Source organism: Pipistrellus hanaki (genome assembly GCF_964339955.1).
Source record: "Pipistrellus hanaki genome assembly, chromosome: 15".
Classification (NCBI taxonomy): domain Eukaryota; kingdom Metazoa; phylum Chordata; class Mammalia; order Chiroptera; family Vespertilionidae; genus Pipistrellus; species Pipistrellus hanaki.
Window position 1 is genome coordinate 13933339 of NC_140517.1, and position 22175 is coordinate 13955513.

The following is a 22175-nucleotide window of genomic DNA, read 5'->3' on the forward strand; positions in this document are numbered from 1 at the left end:
ACCACCTACCATGCATTTCAATACTCTTAAATTATTCTAGTAATTGATCACTATGGCTCTAAGTGACAGGCCACACCACTGGGATCCTGGAACACTAATGTCAGGAAATTGTCTTTGTTCCTTGATCACTTAACAAAATACCACCTCACAGTGGACAGGGGGTTGGCCCCTGAGCATCCCAGGAACACCTTTTTCTCTAGCCCTTTGTTTTCTCTCTCTTTGCTGGTTTTTTAATTCACTATTTTTTGTACGTACATAGGTTTCCCTTCACTGCCTGCAGCTCTCTCTTTCTCCCTTGTTGGAGCAATTGTTTTACTCCTGTGATCTTTTTTTCCAGGCAGTATCTGTTTCTCTGGGCTTGTCGTATGCCTGTGCTTTTGTGAATCTCTGGGAGGCTGGTCTACCCCACCTCCCCCCACCACCACCGGGGCTCCTGGGTGGCCCCTGCCCTGGGGCTGTTGCACCTGCCTGGGTACCAGCTTTCTTACTTTGTCTCCATCTCAGAGGAAAGTAATGAAAATAATCGGGCTTCATTAATTCCAAGCCCTGTGAGATGATAGCCATTTGGAGCCTGTTTGCCAATTAGATGGTCTAAATTAGAAGTGACCTTGGTATACTGCCACTGCTTGCCTCTCTCAGTCTAATGAAGCTCTTCTCCAATTCATTCTCCTTCTCAGCTCTCTTTTCTGTGTCCTCTCTCTCTCTCTTCCATTTTCAGTCTTTGTCGTTCTTAGTTTTTTGGTTTTTTTTAAGATCTGGATTGTGGCCATGTTTGAGTCTGTCCCACATGAAAGCTAATGTGGCCCTGCAGTTTTTCCTCATGGGTTTTATGTTTTTTAAAAAGGGAGAGAGAACCACATACAAGACATGTTAGAAAGGAAACAAGTCAGAGAGAGAGACCCCTGTAGACTCCGTGGTCAGTGCCCAGCCTGGCACTTTGGGAAGGTGGTGAGGGAAGGAAAAAAATCTCTGAAGTTGTGCTGCCAAGAGATGCCCTGGTTTGCTGGCTGCATTAGTGCAGAGACCAGCTGGCAGGTCCCAGATGCCCTTGAGGTGCAGGAGAGGAGTGAGCAGCCGGCTCTCCCTGGAGCAGCCAGCCGGCTTTAGCTGCACCACTAACTGGAATGCTCAGCTCTGGAAGCAGGTGCGTTTTAACTTCATGCTTGAATGTTTCTCATAGAACCAGTACCTCATTCATAGAGACTGGCCAAGTCTGTGCCAGGAAGGCCTGGTCCAAGGCTTTCCCTGACACCCCCCACCCGCACCCTGCCATCTGAGGTTCTTCATTCTATTGATTTTCACTGACAAGTGAAGGATCTGAGGCTTCTCCGGGAGTCTAGGCTTTGGCAAGTCTATACTTTCACTTGCAAAAGTGAGCCTTTCAGAAAGAAGCACCACGTAGGTGGGCGGTGCTAAGGTAGTAGGGATGAGTGTCTCAGAGAAACCAGGTTCAACACTTCTCTATTCTGCATTGTGAGCTACTTGGGCACAGGGACCCTGAGCAGTGTTTAGTGAATGATGGTCAGATGAATGGATGAGCAGAATCACATGAGGCCCTTCATTTTCCACAACTAAGCTCTTTTGGCATTGCTTAAACTTGGAGGCTATCAGTGTGGAACTCTTCTGTTGCTATTGTTAGATATGAGAATTGCTTAAATTTGAAGAATTTCAGTCAGAGCAAAACTCCACATTTCTGGTTATACGTGAGACCTGTTTACTTGTCAGGAAGATGAGAGCCGCTGTTGGTTTTCGAACTTTCAGCACCCGAGCTCAGCTTTTATACTACATTCCCATCGACTCTACATACTCTGGAAGAAATGTAGTTAGTGGGCTTGGCTCAAAAGCATGGGGGGAACACATATGGTATCTGGGCCTTCAAACCTTGAAAACTTGCCCCATGTGTGTTTAGGTAACTACTTTTATCTACCTGCATCTATGAGTTATTAGAATAATTTCAGATCACCTCTCCTAATAGGTCAGTTAATAAGATCACCATATAACTGTCTGTGGATGGCCAAGGCCAATCTTGAGTGACCCAAATTCTGAGAAAATAATGGGTCCAATCAATTGAATTTTCTTACCAGAAAAATTTTGTTTTACTTTTGGTTAAAAGTCTGTTTTAATAGTCTCAGGTCCCCTCTATACATTAATGGGTAGACTACAGGGACATAATTGAACACGTTTATCAGTATACAGATTAGAAAAATCAATCTATGTGGATGGCAGTGTCAATGTAAAAAGTGGAGGTGTTTGGACTGTTATCTGGCCAAACCTAAAATGTTTTGTTTGGCTTTGAGTCTGAAGTAGGAGAGGAGGCAGAAGGAGATGGGGAAGAGGAAGAGAGTGTTTGTGCACACATGCGCAGGGGAGCCGGTGGTGGATTCAGTTAGTGGAGGGCAAGATTTGGGTGCCTTTGGGATGGCTTATATTGTAGCCAGGTTTTGTTGTCTCAGAAACCTACACTCCACAAAGCTCCTCGAAAGGGAAGGTCTTGACAGAACCTTAACCTCAGCAGTTAAATGATTGCCTTTCCGACTGACTTTCAGCTCTCCATTGGATACTATGGCTAGGATAGTCTGAACCTTGCACACAGTTTAAAAAATAGGGGGTGGGTTTTGCAGAGGCAAGTTTGGAAGGAACTGTGCCTTTGGCCAACTCTCCTTTCCTTAGAACTCCTCAGTAAGCTGTTGGCAGGACTAGATTTATGGCTTTACTCAAAAGCATGCACTTTGAGTGGAAAGCTCTGGGAGCTGGCAGGAGAGAGAGGGAGGAATGGACACAGGCATGGGAGGGCATGTGTCTGAGAGCTGACATGGGTCCCTCCATCACCTGTGCAACAAGGCTTGGCTTCTCAACCTCTCTGTTCAGACACAGGCTGAGAGGCCTTGCCAGAACTTCTAGATCCTTAGGATTCCCTTTAGGGCTCCTCCTTTTTGCCTCCTGAGAATTTCTTGCTCGTTAAAATTTTATATACCCAGGCTTTTTTTCTTCTGAGGGAGATGCTATGGATGAGAAGATGCAGGTAGATAAAAGTAATTACTTAAACACATATGGGGCAAGACTTACAGGTTTGGAGGCCCAGATTAAGATGCAGAGGAGCATGTGAGGTTGATGATTATATTTCGGGGAGAGTTAATTGATGGAAGGTGAAGGCAGACAAAGAACCGCTGCTTACTGCCTTCTTGAATCCCAATCAGGAATTATGATTAAAGTCGCAGCGAGACAACAGAGGGCTGATGAATTGGTGTCTTTTTTTTTTCTTTTTTGCCATCATTCACACTTGATTGACTTCAACCTTTCAAGTGCAAAAGTCTCTCTTTTCCATTATTATTCATAGCCATCTGAGTTTTTCTAATTAAAGTGTATGAAAACAATTACTGATCCGTCGTACTGAGTCTGTTAGAGAGGATGTCTGCCTTACTGTAATGCGTATAAAAAGCCCCCAGTTTTCTATAATGATGTGCAGCTGAGGTGTTAGATAATTTTATTCTTTTTTACTCTGTAGGACTTTTTTTTATTTCTCATGACTCATTTTTCATAATTCCAAAAGATCCCAGGAAAGGACTGATCCTGCCGCTACAACTGAGAAAGGAGGTGGGGGGCATCTTTTTTTCCTTTCCCTTTCTCCGCCCTCTAGCCCCCAACCTTGTGCTCCCCCTCAGCTGAGGACTATAAATTAATCGGTGACCTTTCACTTCTTGGTCTCCTGCTGGACTCCCTAACCACAATGGTCAGAAATGCTTTCTATTAAAAAGAAAATAGATGGAATGAGTTTGGCAATCTCTGCTCCATTCCTAACGATTCATCAGCAGCTAGCCTTAGCCAGCTGCCATGAGTTTTGTGTGGAGGTGGGGGTGCAGGTGTCTGTGAGAGCAGGGATTTTGTCACATGTGCACCTGCTATGCACCTGCTCTTGTAAACACGGGTTTCTCAGAACCCCTCTTCAGTGCCTGTTGCTTAATTTTGCACCTATTAGCATTTGGGATTGCCAAAATTATTCTAACACTCATAAATGTGTTGGGGCGTTACCTTTCTGGTGTGTCAATGTGAACAGTTGTCTGGGTTTCCTCTGACAGTTGAGCCCATCACTGATGATTCTAGTAACATGTCAGTAGCTATTTTGAGTAAGGCCAAGAACTTCGAATGATTAGAAATAGGAATTTACTTAAATTTATTTCATTTTGAACAGTAATCTAATGGTTCCAATCACTGCAACAGCAAGTGAAGATATTGTCATGGTATTTGTGTTGTTGATGGGAAAGGAATGCCTCCAAATGGGCTAGGTGCCATGTTGAAAGGTTAGTGGTGACTGGAGTTTCTGTAATCTTGAAGTCAGATCATTTCTCTGGCTGTCATCAAACAGGAAACAATTTCTGATTCATTTGGGAATATCATCACCTTCCCACCCTATAGCAGGCAAAGGGACATTGTTTCTTTTTAAACAATGAACCTTTTATCCTTACATTGGATATTGAGGGCTGTTTATCACATTAATGTGGGGGCAAATGATGTTGTTTGGACAAGCTTCTGGCCAGATGGCAGGGAAGCCTAGAGAAATATCTGAGGATCTGACTTAAAATTGCAGCTCTTTTAATCCAGGCTAATTCTGGAATTGCTCTATTCGGCAACAGTGGCCAAAGGGGGGGTGGGGGGTGGCATCCTGTTGAAGGATGCTTTGTGGGGTACCCTGTGTAGCTGGGACACTGGCCAGAGGTTCCCCTCTGATGCTGTGTACCTCAAGCAGAAACTCCAGAAGAAATCCTGGCTTAAGTGAGTCATAAGAAATGCTTATTTGCACTTGATCTCAGCTTGTAAAGGGTTACAAAATGTTGTTTCCTGGAAAAACTGCCAGTGTGTCTGCGTGTCCTTAGCCTTCCTTTGTTCTCTTCTCTTCTTCTTACCCTTTCCTTTGCTCTTATTCCCCTCCTCTTCTTGCCTGAATACATTTTGAAAACAGTACTACAATGCTCCCTGCTTCAAGATTACAGTGTACTTTACTAGGTATGATTTAATTAGGGCCCTTATTATGTTTTCAGCAGCTTAAGGTGGGCCTTTCAACTTATCTACCTAATTGGTTGCACAAGAAGTTTCACAGCCCATGACAAAACATTGTCAGTGATCAAAGTCAAAATTCTGCATAAAGGAAAAATACTAATAATAAGATTATTCTTCAAGTGTGCACTGCTAATTATGTCCAGAATGTAACCGTAGAAACACTTTTGACTGATGTGAGCTTTGTCTAATAAACATGAATCTTCAGTGAGCTATGAAAAGTGACACCTCCAGCTTTACACTGGTGAAGGCTAATTTTGCTTATTAAATAATTTTTACACATTTCCCCGTTTTGTGTCTCTTCCCTCTCCATTTGACTCTCCGCGTTTCTCTGCCTCTTGTTCCTAGGTGACCACCCCTGAGATGGTGATGCCCAGCAGCATGTTTCTCCCAGCGGCTGTTCCAGATCGAGACGGGAACCCCAATGTTGAGGAGGCAGGCAAGCAGCCTGGTTAGTGTCATTATCCTTGACCCCTGCTAATGGAAACAGAATGAAATGTCGGGCCGGGGCTTTCACAGGGTGGGGGTGCCCACTCCTTTACAGTTCTCTTAAGCTGACTGTAACTGATCAAAGGATGAGGGTCACTGTTGGCAGCCACTTTGTACTCTGGCTCTTGGCAGATTTTTGTGTACTAATATGGTTTAAAGTGATAAAAATCAGGTGAGAACAAGTAGGATTTTGGTGGGCACGTCCCCTTTGGGAGTGAATAACCTGAGACTCAATGAGCAGACCCATAACTCACCATCCTAAGCTGTTAAACACTCCCTCTCAGGACTTATTAGGAACTTATAGAGCACATAGGGGATTTCAGGACTCTGGGTTAGTTATCTTTCTGGGAACTGCCTCCACCCTAAGTTCTCTGAGTCTTATAGGATTGCCTCAGGATATAGTATAGGGATACCTTGTCGTATACAGGGATTGTAGTGGTGTCCCACGATAGTTCGTACCTCCAAAGATCATTAGACCGCCATTTATGAGGCTCCTCTACATCGTTCACCTCCTGTCAGCATATTAGGCTGTGAACAGCTGATATGGGTCAGAATATTTATGGGGGGAGGAGTTAGGGGCAACTAGGCATGCAGGTGAGCAATCAGGAGCCAGTGGTCCAGGATTGCGAGAGGGATGTCCCAGATTGGAGAGGGTCCAGGCTGGGCTGAAGGGACCCCTATCCTGTGCACCAATTTCGTGCACCGGGCCTCCAGTATTCTATGATACTGGTAAAAGATGAACCCACTTAAAATCAGTAACCTTCAAACCAGTTCTGGAGAAATTGAGAACTCTGAGCCAAGCAATTTCAAATATTGTTTAAAAGACAGATATGTGATAGGATACAGGCTTATTAGGAGGCAACACTTTTTGTAATTCCTTTCAGTCCTCTCCGTTCTTATGGACCTGCTCCTAATATGTTTGCTCTGTTAGAGGGGAAGAAAGCAGGAGGCTGTGTGTTCAGGTTGGGTGTTTCCTTCGTCAGATTCTGTGTTCCTGAGGCCTTGCTAGGTAGACAGCTCTCGGTGCCATCCTTGAAACAAAGCCCTCTTTATCATTGGGCTTGATGTTTTTTTTCTTACAGAAACCTCAGAGGATCCTGGAAAGAACATCTTGCCCTCTGTGAGCACAGAGCACGGTGGGGATCTGAAACCCTCTTCTGCTGACCCAGGCTCTATGAGAGAAGACTCGGGTTTCCTGTGCTGGAAGAAGGGGTGCAACCAGGTTTTCAAAACTTCTGCGGCTCTTCAGACTCACTTCAATGAGGTTCACACCAAGAGGCCTCAGCTGCCCGTGTCAGATCGCCACGTGTACAAGTACCGCTGTAATCAGTGCAGCCTAGCTTTCAAGACCATTGAAAAGCTGCAGCTGCATTCTCAGTACCACGTGATCAGAGCCGCCACCATGTGCTGTCTTTGTCAGCGCAGTTTCCGAACTTTCCAGGCTCTGAAAAAACACCTTGAGACGAGCCACCTGGAGTTGAGTGAGGCCGACATCCAGCAGCTTTATGGCGGCCTTCTGGCTAATGGGGACCTCCTGGCAATGGGAGACCCCACCCTGGCCGAGGACCACACCATAATTGTTGAGGAAGATAAGGAGGAAGAGAGTGACTTGGAAGAGAAGCAGAGCCCCACAGGCAGTGACTCTGGGTCAGTACAAGAAGACTCTGGCTCAGAACCGAAGAGAGCTCTGCCTTTCAGAAAAGGCCCCAACTTCACCATGGAGAAATTTCTAGACCCTTCTCGCCCTTACAAGTGTACTGTCTGCAAGGAATCCTTCACGCAAAAGAATATCCTGCTGGTGCACTATAATTCTGTCTCCCACCTGCATAAATTAAAGAGAGCCCTTCAAGAATCGGCATCTGGTCAACCAGAACCCACCAGCAGCCCAGACAACAAGCCTTTTAAGTGTAACACTTGTAACGTGGCCTACAGCCAGAGTTCCACTTTGGAGATCCACATGAGGTCTGTGTTACATCAAACCAAGGCCCGGGCAGCCAAGCTGGAGGCCGCAGGCGGCAGTAGCAATGGGAACAGCAGCAGTGTCTCCCTGAGCTCCTCTACCCCAAGTCCTGTGAGCACCGCTGGCAGTAACACCTTTACCACCACCAACCCAAGCAGTGCTGGCATCGCTCCAAGCTCCAGCTTACTGAGCCAAGTGCCCACGGAAAGTGTAGGAATGCCGCCCCTGGGGAATCCCATCAGTGCCAACATCACTTCCCCTTCCGAGCCCAAGGAGGCCAATCGGAAGAAACTGGCAGATATGATTGCTTCGAGGCAGCAGCAACAGCAGCAGCAGCAAGCACAGACACTGGCCCAGGCCCAAGCTCAAGTTCAAGCTCACTTGCAACAGGAGCTGCAGCAGCAAGCTGCCCTAATCCAGTCTCAGCTGTTTAACCCCACCCTCCTTCCTCACTTTCCCATGACCACTGAGACCCTGCTCCAGCTGCAGCAACAGCAGCATCTCCTCTTCCCCTTCTACATCCCCAGCGCTGAGTTCCAGCTCAACCCTGAGGTGAGCTTGCCGGTGACCAGTGGGGCGCTGACGCTGACTGGGACAGGCCCAGGGCTGCTGGAAGACCTGAAGGCTCAAGTTCAGATCCCACAGCAGAGCCATCAGCAGATCCTGCAGCAAAGCCAGCTTTCTCTATCCCAGAGTCACTCTACCCTCCTTCAGCCAAGCCAGCACCCAGAAAAGAAAAATAAATCGGTCATCAAAGAAAAGGAAAAAGAAAACCAGAGAGAGAGGGATGGTGCTGAAGGGGGAGAAGGCAACACAGGACCAAAGGAGTCTCTGCCAGATGCCTTGAAGGCCAAAGAGAAGAAAGAGCTGGCACCAGGGGGTAGTTCTGAGCCTTCCATGCTTCCTCCACGCATCGCCTCAGATGCCAGAGGGAACGCTACCAAGGCCTTGCTGGAGAACTTTGGCTTTGAGCTGGTCATTCAGTACAACGAGAACAAGCAGAAGGTGCAGAAAAAGAATGGGAAGACGGAGCAGGGAGAGAATCTGGAAAAGCTCGAGTGTGACTCCTGTGGCAAGTTATTTTCCAACATCCTGATTTTAAAGAGTCATCAAGAGCATGTTCATCAAAATTACTTTCCCTTTAAACAGCTGGAGAGGTTTGCCAAACAGTACAGAGAACACTACGATAAACTGTACCCCCTGAGGCCCCAAACCCCAGAGCCGCCACCACCTCCTCCTCCGCCTCCTCCACCTCCACTTCCCACAGCACCACCTCAGCCTGTTTCCACGCCAGCCATCCCTGTGTCCGCACCACCCATCACTTCGCCTACAATTGCACCGGCCCAGCCGTCCGTTCCGCTCACCCAGCTCTCCATGCCCATGGAGCTGCCCATCTTCTCGCCACTGATGATGCAGACGATGCCACTTCAGACATTGCCAGCCCAGCTGCCCCCTCAGCTCGGACCCGTGGAGCCTCTGCCTGCTGACCTGGCCCAGCTGTACCAGCATCAGCTTAATCCAAGTCTGCTCCAGCAGCAGAACAAGAGGCCTCGCACCAGGATCACGGATGACCAGCTCCGAGTTCTGCGGCAATATTTTGACATTAACAACTCCCCCAGTGAAGAGCAGATCAAAGAGATGGCCGACAAGTCTGGGCTGCCCCAGAAAGTGATCAAGCACTGGTTCAGAAACACGCTCTTTAAAGAGCGGCAGCGTAACAAGGACTCCCCTTACAACTTCAGCAACCCTCCCATCACCAGCCTGGAGGAGCTGAAGATTGACTCCCGGCCCCCTTCGCCAGAACCTCAGAAGCAGGAGTACTGGGGAAGCAAGAGGTCCTCAAGAACACGGTTTACTGACTACCAGCTGAGGGTCCTACAGGACTTCTTCGATGCCAATGCTTACCCAAAGGACGATGAATTTGAGCAACTCTCTAATTTACTGAACCTTCCAACCCGAGTCATAGTGGTGTGGTTTCAAAATGCCCGACAGAAGGCCAGGAAAAATTATGAGAATCAGGGAGAAGGCAAAGATGGAGAGCGGCGTGAGCTTACGAATGATAGGTATATTCGAACGAGCAACCTAAACTACCAGTGCAAAAAGTGTAGCCTGGTGTTTCAGCGCATCTTTGATCTCATCAAGCACCAGAAGAAGCTGTGTTACAAAGATGAGGATGAGGAGGGGCAGGATGACAGCCAAAATGAGGATTCCATGGATGCCATGGAAATCCTGACACCCACCAGCTCCTCCTGCAGTACCCCGATGCCCTCACAGGCCTACAGCACCCCAGCGCCATCCGCCAGTACAGCTTCCTCCGCTTTCTTGCAGCTTACAGCAGAAGCTGATGAACTGGCCACCTTCAGTTCAAAGACAGAGGTGAGTGATGAGAAACCAAAGCAGGCTGAACCTCCCAGTGCACAGCCAAACCAAACCCAAGAAAAGCAAATACAACCAAAGGCAGAGCTGCAGCAGCAAGACCAGCCTGAGCAGAAGACAAACGCAGCCCAGCAAAAGCTTCCACAGCTGACTTCCCCCACTTCATTACCACAGCCTCCTCCACAAGCACCGCCTCCGCAGTGCCCCTTACCCCAGTCCAGCCCCAGTCCTTCTCAGCTGTCCCACCTGCCCCTCAAGCCCCTCCACACGTCAACTCCTCAACAGTTGGCAAACCTACCTCCTCAGCTAATTCCCTACCAGTGTGACCAGTGTAAGTTGGCGTTTCCATCGTTTGAACATTGGCAGGAGCATCAGCAGCTTCACTTCCTGAGTGCGCAGAATCAGTTCATCCACCCTCAGTTTTTAGACAGGTCACTGGATATGCCTTTCATGCTGTTTGACCCTAGTAACCCTCTCCTGGCCAGCCAGCTGCTCTCTGGGGCCATACCTCAGATGCCAGCAAGCTCGGCCACTTCTCCTTCAACTCCAACCTCCACTATGAACACTCTGAAGAGGAAGCTGGAGGAAAAGGCCAGCGCAAGCCCTGGCGAAAATGACAGTGGGACAGGAGAAGAACCTCAGAGAGACAAACGCTTGAGGACAACTATTACACCAGAACAGCTAGAAATTCTCTACCAAAAGTACCTATTGGACTCCAATCCAACTCGAAAGATGTTGGATCATATTGCGCATGAGGTAGGCTTGAAGAAACGTGTGGTACAAGTCTGGTTTCAGAACACACGTGCCCGGGAAAGGAAAGGACAGTTCCGGGCTGTGGGCCCAGCTCAGGCCCACAGGAGATGCCCTTTTTGCAGAGCCCTCTTCAAAGCCAAGACTGCTCTCGAGGCTCATATCCGGTCCCGCCATTGGCATGAAGCCAAGAGAGCTGGCTACAACCTCACTCTGTCTGCAATGCTCTTAGACTGCGATGGGGGACTCCAGATGAAAGGAGATATTTTTGATGGAACTAGCTTTTCCCACCTACCCCCAAGCAGTAGTGACGGCCAAGGTGTTCCCCTCTCGCCTGTGAGTAAAAGCATGGAGTTATCTCCCAGAACTCTTCTTAGCCCTTCTTCCATCAAGGTGGAAGGAATTGAAGACTTTGAAAGCCCTTCCATGTCTGCAGTTAATCTAAACTTTGACCAGACTAAACTGGACAATGATGACTGTTCCTCTGTCAACACAGCAATCACAGATACCACTACTGGAGATGAGGGCAATGCAGATAATGACAGTGCGACGGGAATAGCAACTGAAACCAAATCCTCATCTGCAGCCAATGACGGGCTGACCAAAGCGGCCATGATGGCAATGTCTGAGTATGAAGACCGGTTGTCATCAGGTCTGGTCAGCCCAGCCCCGAGCTTTTACAGCAAAGAATATGACAATGAAGGTACAGTGGACTATAGCGAAACCTCAAGCCTTGCAGACCCCTGCTCTCCAAGTCCTGGTGCAAGTGGGTCAGCAGGCAAATCTGGAGACAATGGGGATCGGCCTGGGCAGAAACGTTTTCGCACTCAAATGACTAATCTGCAGCTGAAGGTCCTCAAGTCATGCTTTAATGACTACAGGACACCCACCATGCTAGAGTGTGAGGTCCTAGGCAATGACATTGGACTGCCAAAGAGAGTTGTTCAGGTCTGGTTCCAGAATGCCCGGGCAAAAGAAAAGAAGTCTAAGCTAAGCATGGCCAAGCATTTTGGTATAAACCAAACAAGTTACGAGGGACCCAAAACAGAGTGCACTTTGTGTGGCATCAAGTACAGCGCGCGGCTGTCTGTACGTGACCATATCTTTTCCCAACAGCATATCTCCAAAGTTAAAGACACCATTGGAAGCCAGTTGGACAAGGAGAAAGAATACTTTGACCCAGCCACTGTACGTCAGTTGATGGCTCAACAAGAGTTGGACCGGATCAAAAAAGCCAATGAGGTCCTTGGACTGGCAGCTCAGCAGCAGGGGATGTTTGATAACGCCCCTCTTCAGGCTCTTAACCTTCCTACAGCATATCCGGCACTCCAGGGCATTCCTCCGGTGTTGCTCCCTGGCCTCAACAGCCCCTCCTTGCCGGGCTTTACTCCATCTAACACAGGTGGGTTCTGCTCTAGGTTATTCCATAACTATTCAGTAGCTGTCCATTTAGCCCTTTGTTCTGTTCTACATCCACACCCTCTGAGGATTGGGCAGATAGGAAGCTTCAACAAAACTTTAGGTGCCTTCCATTGAGTCTCCCTGGAGCTGTGCTCATGTTGTACATCTTTCTTTGACTTAACAATTCAGGGATCGCACCTCCTGGTTGGACTGGTCTCCTCTGAAACCACTCTTGTGCCTTGTGTTTCACAGCACAACCGGGGAGAGTTGGGGAAGTGTTATTTTCAAGAAAAAAGCTTCTATTGTAGACCCTTTCTTTTGGTGCTTCTGGAAATCCTGATCCCTTCTAGATAGTTGTTGAAAATATAAGACACTAAATTCAAGAGAATTTAAACCAATCTTTGCCCTTACCTGTGGTGCCTGCCCCTTTTTTTAGAGAGCTACTCTGGCATAATTGCTATCAGGTGTCCTCTTACTCCTGAGATTCTCTTCTAGCCAGAACAACAGTGGCTATGTCAGTTTGTGCTTGGATGTACTGATTAGGAATCTTGTATTGGGCAACGTGGTTTTGAATTTTGACATATTTGTGTTGGTACTCCAGACAGACAAAAAATGTTAATGGTAATTTTTCAGGGGAATTCAGTCTGCATTGTTTCCTTTTGCCCTTCTCCCTTTTTTGCTTCTCTCCCCTATTCAGAATCATATACTTAGTACTCTTTATTTTTCCACTTAATGGGGAGTCTCACAGTTCTTCCTGTGTACCTCTTGTTTGTCCTTACCCATCTTCTCTGGATCCACCTGTCTTTCCTAAATTACACCTTCACCTTTATAATCCTCTAAGACTTAGGCACAAATCATCAAATTGCCTTCATGGCCTGCATTGACCAGTACACATTCACCAAAGGAGAGCCCCTCAAAGGGCTTCCTTGCCTTCAAAAGCGGCTCTTCTACTTCACAGAGAAGTCCTGGTTGAAGGAAATCCAAGTTTTACAATTTTGGCAGTGATTTACAGAACATGAGGCTACCTCATTCCTGGTCCCAGTTTCTTGGCCAAAGAGAGGAACAAGAAAAGGAAGCATTAAGATATAAAAGTCGTTGCTTATATGTGTTGGCAAGTTAGTGTCACAGGATGATGCTCAAGCCAGCTAGATATAAGCCAAGAAACAAGCTATGGAAAGTGGCCAGACACTGAATTATCCTTGCAGCCTAGGACCTTGGCAGAGGGGCTTGGGAAGGCCCAACATTTCATAATAATGTGAAAAAAATTAGAATCAGAATGTCTGATCTATTCCCCTTGTTTTACAGATGAGAAAACTGAGGCCCAGAGAGGTCGAGACCCTTCAGCAAGCTAGGGTAGGAGCCAGAGCTCCCACCCAGGCCTCCGGGCTCCCAGTGCTATGTGCTCCTTCCACAACACCCAAAATGAGCCAGTCAGTCAACAGGTATATGTTTAGTGCTACTCAGGTTCTGACCACTTAAAGTGGACTTAAGATAGAAAGATATGCTCTTAATTATTCAAGGCAGCCAGCCAGATGTGCCCCCTGTAACCACCTCCTGACTGTACCAAAGCTCACAGGAGCACTGGATCTGGAATGGGAGGGAAGAAACCTATGTTTAATATGTCAGGCCCAAGGGTGACCTGTACCATGTAAATCCCCACAACAATTTACTGTGGAAAACTGAGGTTCCAAGCAGTCAGCGAACGGGTCCAAGATCACACATGGCAAACGTATGTCAATCATAATCCATCTCCTATCAGCCTTGACTCCAGAGGTGCATGCCTAGGTCTCGGGGATGAAGTACCTTGCTTAGTTCTGATCTTACAGATGAGAAAACCGAGGGCACAGAATTATTCTGAGAATATTTTGAGCTATTGTATCGCTACTGTGTTGAATGTGGCTAGTGCAGAGCTTGTAAAAAGCACAGATTCAGTAACCATTTCTTAAAATTTTGAATCTTTTATGTAGATTGTCAGTTCAAGATATAGAAAGTCAGTCTAAAGCCTTCTGTCCTGGATCTTTCTCCTGAAAATCTGATGTCATAGAGATGGGGAAATACCTAGACTTTCCTTCCTTACCCTCCCGTTTGGCTCTGGTTAGAACCTAAAACTTGGAGTAGGCCTGTTGTCCAGAGGGAGATGGAAAGAGCCATGTGGCACATTTAGAATTCATAATTCATTCTGTTTCAGCCTCCTTTGTGCCAACTTAACCAATGAGACTTTACTGAGTTTTCCTGAGAGGGATGTATCTTCTCCTCTGGTTTCAGCCCCTTATATGTGTTTAGGAAAATTGGATGCCTTAATCTCGGAAGAGTACTACATAAATGATGCTATGTGGTGCTGAGGGAAGCATCCTCCTTGTCCATCCAAACATTAACGGATGTTTTCCTGGGATCGACAACTTTGTTCTTTGATCTGAAATATGAGTGTCTTCAAATGCAGTTTGATAGCCCAGTAAACACCGAAGTCAACACTGTCTTCACCCAGGTCTGGGCTTCAGCGTGTTTTGTTTTTTCCTCATGAGGACAGTGTCACATATGGAACCCACTACCACAGCTTTCTGGCAGAAGGTGGTCCAGATAAGTGGTGAGGGGCCATAGGGTTTGATTTCAAATTCTGGTGCTCACTGTACACTGTCTAGTTTCTTGGGTGTAGCAAATGTAAAGATGATGTGAAGGCTGCTGCCTGTGAACTCTCCTCAATTCTTGTCTATTCTCAGCATCTCATCACCCAGCACATCCTGTCTCCCCACCACCTTGCTAGTCTTTACAAACCTGTAGTTTGGAGTACAGGTTTGTCTCATATCTGGAAGTAGTTGAGAAACCTTTCCTAAGTCAAAATGGCATGAAGTGAAGAAGCAGCCACCTTAGGACACATCTTGCTAGCAAATGCACACAATAAATCAAGATAAAGCACAGATACTCCTAGAAACGGCTCAAAGCTATGATGTTGAGTGTAGTTCCTGGGGAAGGAGCTTGGCAATCCTGCTCACCCTGTTCAGGGCACTCGATGCCTCTACTATAGCTCACTACAAAGCCAACACTGAATGCTATTTTCACTTTTTGTATTTCTTTCAGTTAGTGAGAATAGGTATTAATGTAGGTTTTTCCTAAAAGCAAAGTGGCATGAAGTGAACTTTTGAAAAGCGGGGATATCTGTACCACCAGCATCAACATCATTTCCATGATTCTGGAACAAAAGGCTCAAACCAGAAGTTAGGTCTGGGGGTATGTTAGGCTCTGGGTTGGATGGAAGCTTTACAGGTAGTAGTAGGTTAGGTCTGAATGTGACTGAGGATGGGGCTGTACCCCATGTGTGTCTAGTGACATGGTCAAAGACCTCTGCCACCCATAAGCAATGGTACCTGATGTAGGATGCAATCTTAGGAATTGATGGTGACAGCACTTTGGGCAGTTCCATTTCTGACATGTTTTTCTCCTCTTCCTATGGCTAGTTTTTCCATCTACAGTCCTAGCCCTACTGTATGTTATTCAAACAGGGGCAAGAGTAGAAAGTGTTCATTTCTCTAGAGCAGTGTTTCCCAAAGTGTGGTACGCATACCCGCAGGGATACGGGAAGAGTTTGGTGGGGGTACATGTTGCACCGGAGTTTGGTGGGGATATGCACTGCACCGTGCTTAGCTGCGCCTAATTCTACGTTCTCATGAGTACGAGAGGTACTCAGCGTTACGAAAATTATAGAAGGGGTACACATATGTCAAAAGTTTGGGAAACACTGCTCTAGAGGACTGCAGATCCTATTCCTAGATGGTTACATTTCCCCTCCCCAACAGATTGTTAAAGCAGATCAGCTGAGCCAAGACACTGGAACAGTTTTCCCTGAATAGACCGTTTTTATTTCTTTGTATTCCTCCTCCTATCTCTTTCCTCTTAACGGATCCATTTAGCTGCAGAGGTACATGTGGATAGCCTATTTGTTCACATTGTCTTGAGGCTTGGCTAGGTTTCTTGCTCTCCTTCTCTCTCTTTTCCTATCACCTGCCTCCTCAGACAACTTCTAGTGAGACCTCTTGGCTGTAGTATTTCTGTGACGCTTTGATGAAGGCCCTTGATCCCAGCTAGTTTGGGGCCTCCAGACTAATTGCCTTGGGTAGAATGAATGGCAGCAGGGACCTTGGCAAGAAAATATGAACTAATGGGGTGGGCATGACACACTGGGCGGAAGGTGCTTGGCTGAAAGAGGAAGTATGGGAGCGGAGCTGATCCAGGACTCGGGCTTGATTAGAATACAAGGCTCTCCGACCCTGAGCCTGGCTGACACCTCTGTTGAAAACGTTGGTGTTAACCTTCGTATAAAGCTTGAGGCCTCAGACTCTGTGCCAGTGACACAGGTCAAAACACCTTGACCTTCAGCCTCACCACCCAGACTGACATGTGATTTCTCTGTGTCCATTCTTTTCAGCTTTAACGTCTCCAAAACCGAACTTGATGGGTCTGCCCAGCACAACAGTTCCTTCCCCCGGTCTCCCCACATCTGGATTACCAAATAAACCGTCCTCAGCGTCGCTGAGCTCCCCAACCCCAGCACAAGCCACCATGGTGATGGCCCCTCAGCAACACCCCCAACCCCAGCAGCAGCAGCAGCCACAGGTGCAGCCACCGCCAGCAACCCAGCCTCCACCTGTGCCACAGCTCCCGCCACAACAGCAGCAACAGCAACGCAAGGACAAGGACAGTGAGAAGGTGAAGGAGAAGGAAAAGGCACACAAAGGGAAAGGGGAACCCCTGCCTGTCCCCAAGAAGGAGAAAGGAGAAGCCCCCACGGCAGCTGCAGCCACCATCTCAGCCCCACTGCCCACCATGGAGTATGCGGTGGACCCTGCACAGCTGCAGGCCCTGCAGGCAGCCTTGACTTCAGACCCCACAGCGTTGCTCACAAGCCAGTTCCTTCCTTACTTTGTACCAGGCTTCTCTCCTTATTACGCCCCCCAGATCCCTGGCGCCCTGCAGAGCGGGTACCTGCAGCCAATGTATGGCATGGAAGGCCTGTTCCCCTACAGCCCTGCGCTGTCGCAGGCCCTGATGGGGCTGTCCCCGGGCTCCCTACTGCAGCAGTACCAGCAATACCAGCAGAGTCTGCAGGAGGCGATCCAGCAGCAGCAGCGGCAAATGCAGCAGCAGCAGCAGCAGCAAAAAGTGCAGCAGCAGCCCAAAGCAAGCCAAACCCCAGTCCCCCCTGGGGCTGCTTCCCCAGACAAAGACCCTGCCAAAGAATCCCCCAAACCAGAAGAGCAGAAAAACGCACCCCGTGAGGTGTCCCCCCTCCTGCCGAAACCCCCCGAAGAGCCAGAAGCAGAAAGCAAAAGTGCGGACTCCCTCTATGACCCCTTCATTGTTCCAAAGGTGCAGTACAAGCTGGTCTGCCGCAAGTGCCAGGCGGGCTTCGGTGACGAGGAGGCGGCGAGGAGCCACCTGAAGTCCCTCTGCTTCTTCGGCCAGTCTGTGGTGAACCTGCAAGAGATGGTGCTTCACGTCCCCACGGGCGGCGGTGGCGGCGGCGGTGGCAGCGGCGGTGGCAGCAGTGGCGGCGGCTCGTACCACTGCCTGGCGTGCGAGAGCACGCTCTGTGGGGAGGAAGCTCTGAGTCAACATCTCGAGTCGGCCTTGCACAAACACAGAACAATCACGAGAGCAGCAAGAAACGCCAAAGAGCACCCTAGTTTATTACCTCACTCTGCCTGCTTCCCCGATCCTAGCACCGCATCTACCTCGCAGTCTGCCGCTCACTCAAACGACAGCCCCCCTCCCCAGTCGGCCGCCGCCCCCTCCTCGTCCTCCGCTTCCCCTCACGCCTCCAGGAAGTCTTGGCCGCCAGTGGTCTCCCGGGCTTCGGCCGCGAAGCCCCCTTCTTTTCCTCCTCTCTCCTCATCTTCAACGGTTACCTCAAGTTCATGCAGCACCTCAGGGGTTCAGCCCTCGATGCCAACAGACGACTATTCGGAGGAGTCTGACACGGATCTCAGCCAAAAGTCCGACGGACCGGCGAGCCCGGTGGAGGGTCCCAAAGACCCCAGCTGCCCCAAGGACAGTGGTCTGACCAGTGTAGGAACGGACACCTTCAGATTGTAAGCTTTGAAGATGAACAATACAAACAAATGAATTTAAATAAAAAAAATTAATAACAAACCAATTTCAAAAAATAGACTAACTGCAATTCCAAAGCTTCTAACCAAAAAAAAAAAACAACAAAAACACACACAAAAAAAATTGAAAAAAAAAGGAAAAAAAAGAAAAGCGTGGGTTGTTTTCCCATATACCTAATCTATGCCGGTGATTTTACATTCTTGTGTTTTCTTTTTTCTAATATATATATAAAACACACCCCTGACCCCTGTTACATTGTGTCCTTTTGAAGGTACTATTGGTCTGGGAAACACAAGTCCACAGGGCCTCCCCAGCGTCTTTGGAGCTTAAACCCCTTGTATATTTGCCCCTTTTCAATAAACGCCCCCACGTTGATAGCACAGAGGAGCCCGGCATGCACTGTATGGGAAAGCAGTCCACCTTGTTCCAGTTTTAAATTTCTTGCTATCTTAGCATTCAGATACCAATGGCTTGCTAAAAGAAAAAGAGAAATGTAATGTCTTTTTATTCTCAGGTCAATCGCTCACACTTCGTTCTGTTTTCAGAATCATTGTTTTATATATATATTTTTTTCTTTTTTAGTTTTCTTTTTTCGTTTTTGTTCCAGAAAAAAAAAATTTTTTTTTTTTTTGTTTTGTTTCTTAATTTAAAAACGGGCAGAAAGTATTTGAGAAAAACAATGTGAACTGCTTTAGCTTTCTGGGGATTTTAAGGATAGCTTTTCTGCTGAAGCCAATTTTAAGGTGAAAAGTTAAGCACTCCCACTTTCAGAAGAAAAAATAAACCCACACACAAAGAGTGTTGAGGACTTGTAGCTTAAAAAAAATAAGTTTTAAAAACTGACTTTCTGTATTTATGATAGATATGACCATTTTGGTGTTGAGTAGATTGTTGCATTGGAAATGAACTGAAGCAGTATGGTAGATTTAAAAGGAAAATAAAAAAACCTTTTGTGTACATTTAGCTTTTTGTATGGTCCAGCTGACAGCTCCTCATTTGATGTTGTCTTGTTCATTCCTAGCAGATAGATTGCAATCCGTTGATTCACCTAAGCTTTTCTCCCCTTTGTCCCTTACTCCCACTTTCTCTTCCCTCCTCCCACCTCCCATCCTATATCCTCCCACTTAAGGTAGCTGCCTTCATTTCTTAGAGGGTAGCTGCAGAATTATTTTATAAAACTAAAGAATGAATTTCAAAGGGTCCTAGGGGTCATTAGGATCCTCATTATTTTTGGTTGGGGAGTTGAAACCTTTTAAAGGCATATAATTCTAGTTACCTATGTCTGTTTGCCTTGTGCCATTTATTTTTTATTTATCCTTCCTTTGGCTTTTCTTTTCACCCTCTTTTTCCCCACTCTTTGTTTGGTAGATGCTTCAAATATTCTTTTCCTAAGCTAAAGCATTTGTTGCCATTTGTGTAATTGGATTGTGTGCTTTTCTTTTCTAAAAACGTTTTGGTTAGGGGTTTGGTTTTTGTTTTGTTTTCTTTCCTCTCAGAAAAAGAAATTTCATGCTTTAAATAAAATCCAAAGACACACCCTTTCACTGCTGGTGCAGAAAAAAGGGAAAGGGTTCTTGTTACTTGAGAATTTGTTTCTGATTTAAACAAGACTTAGTTTGATAAAAGAAAGAATAAAACAAAAGATTCCCAGGTTGTTATTTGCTTCTTCTGCAAGCAGAGAGGCAATTGTTAATTCCATATACCAAAAGACACATTTTTTTACTTCAAAGTTTTGTCCTTGTGTTAGGCAGTCTGAGCGGCGAGTGATCCAGAGTGCAGCCAACAAAGAAGCAGATAGCAATGTGCTAAGAGAAAGAATGAGACACTTGTGTTTACGTTAATATCCATATTCCTGTGACACACAACACAACGCACCATACCCCTTTTCTCATCTAAATAAATGGTCTGAACTTTGAAAGGAAAACTTTGTGCTGCTATAATGTAGACTTTGGAGACAAATAGATGCTTTGCTGTTTCACTTTCATAGCTAAACAACAGAAACAATCTCCCCTTCCCCATCACGTGTGAAATCCTTCTCTCCTTCATTCTCTTCCTTATGTTTCAAAAGGGAACTTTGAAGACTGTGAATGCAGGTTCCATTGGTCACCTTCCAGGCTTCTTTCCCCAGTGCTGAAGCCACTCATCAACTTTGCAAAAGACTGGAGCATTCCAACATCTAAAAATGGATTTCTTTTTTCTCTTTTCTTTTTTAGCCGGGACTATTTTATTTTTATGAATTTGTTTTCAGTTTAATGAAAGAGTAGATCCTGAACTGTTGTACATATTTCTAACTAGGCTGATGCACAGTGCAAATTCCTTTTTTAATTTTTTTAAGTAGAAATACTAAAGAATACCATCTAACTATTCATACCAGTATCCAGTTGTAGCATAAGGTGTCAAAAACAAGTACGCAAAAACACTTGCTGTTTTAACAAGCTCTTTTCTTTTAACAAGAATTCTTGTATTTCTCCCTGTGTTTGAGATGAACATTTTTAAATTTTAAAGTTGTACAGTTTTTTGTTTTCCATTATTTTATCTTGTTTGTAACTCTATAAAATATATATTTTTGCCATTTAACTGTTGTATGTTACTCTGTGTCTGTATCATATAGAAAAATTGTTTGTTTTTTGGTTCTCTATGTGATGATACCAATTAACAATTTAACACTAGCTTTACCTGTCAAATTCTGCTAGGTCTTTTCTGTAAACTTTGTTTTTAAAAATGATATTGCTTGGTAATAGTGCAATTTTCTATCCCTTCCCCACCCCCCTCAACTTTAAGTTCATTTCCTAATAATTTTGCCACCCCTCCCCAATGGTTCTTTCCATTTTCTCCTTCCTCCCCCCCACCCCCTTCTCTTTTAGCTACTATGCCATCCTCCCTCTGTGCAGCAGAGTGACTGTCAGTGTTTTCTTATGCCATGCCTTGACCTGTGGGTGTATTTGGCGACCGCAAGATGGTTGGTTGGGAAGACTGGTTAAGTAAGCATGCATCCACCGGCCAGTGTTCCTCAGAGGGGTTATGTGATTGTTTCAACGTGGAGTAGGTTGCACACTAATGTTTTCCTCCACAACTCTACTGCCCACATATATGTTCCTTAAAAAAACCAACAACATCAATTCTCAGCATTAACCCAGAAGTATCAGAGCAGTGAGTGATGGTAAAAATTAGGGGTCAAACATAAGCTTAAAATGTTTGTGGGCTAACATCCACCCTGGCTGGGACCAGTATCATTTACAAGGCATGAATTTACTACAATGCCCAACTGTTTAGGCTGGTTTCCCTCGGAGAATTTACTCCTGTCTGTTGCATAGTAGGTAGCTGAATAGGATATCTCTGCTCTTTAAATTAATTCTTCACACTCATTCACACTTCATATTTTGGTTGGTTGGTTGGTTGTTTTTTCTCCAAATACTCCACAATATGGGCTGGTGCTAGATAGTCTCATAGCACCACTGACCCTCAGGATTGGAGTTATTTCATCCATCATTCATCCTTCCAAAAATTAATGTAAGAAGGAAACACACACACACACACGGAAAAGTTTAAATCTAGAAAGGATTTTTTTTAATTTAAAAGCGATTTAAAGAGATGAATGTGGCCAAAGTTTTGAAAACAAAGTAAAATAAACGGCATGTGTTTAACCCTGAGTTTATCAGTCATGGGCAGGAAGTTGCAGGAGAGAGAGGCAGTGACCCAAGCCAATGCACTTGATGTTCATGGACATATATTTTTTTTAAATAATAAATTAAAACATTTTAAATAGAAGCATAAATTGAGTTGGTTGGTTGTTGGTTGGCGCTGAGATACTGCCCACTGTGAAACAAAGCTTTGACTAGTTTTTTTTGTTGTTTACTTTCTCTGGGGGGAGGGGGGCAAGTTTGGGTAGGAAAGAAAGCATAAATGAACGTGACCCTGAGGTGAAGAGGTATATGAACAGCCTTTGCAATGTACAAAAAAAAAACAAAAAACAAAACAAAACAAAAAAACACAAAAAAAAATAGAGCAAGTGAAACCAAAAATGATGTTCTTGGTGTTTTTCTAT

The 22175-nt window shown here is 46.0% G+C and overlaps 1 protein-coding gene across 6 annotated transcripts in view; it reads left to right on the forward strand.

Moving 5' to 3' along the window:
* ZFHX3 (zinc finger homeobox 3) overlaps nt 1-21635 on the forward strand; it is a 239300-nt gene extending 217665 nt beyond the window's left edge. For all 6 annotated transcript variants that reach the window (XM_084906952.1, XM_084906955.1, XM_084906956.1 and 3 more), the window contains 3 exons: nt 5401-5503; nt 6624-12029; nt 16449-21635. In XM_084906952.1, the coding sequence (XP_084763078.1) occupies nt 5401-5503; nt 6624-12029; nt 16449-18115 (7176 nt within the window). In that variant the 3' untranslated portion in view covers nt 18116-21635. The remainder of the gene's footprint in view (nt 1-5400; nt 5504-6623; nt 12030-16448) is intronic.
* Nucleotides 21636-22175: the final 540 nt, after the last annotated feature.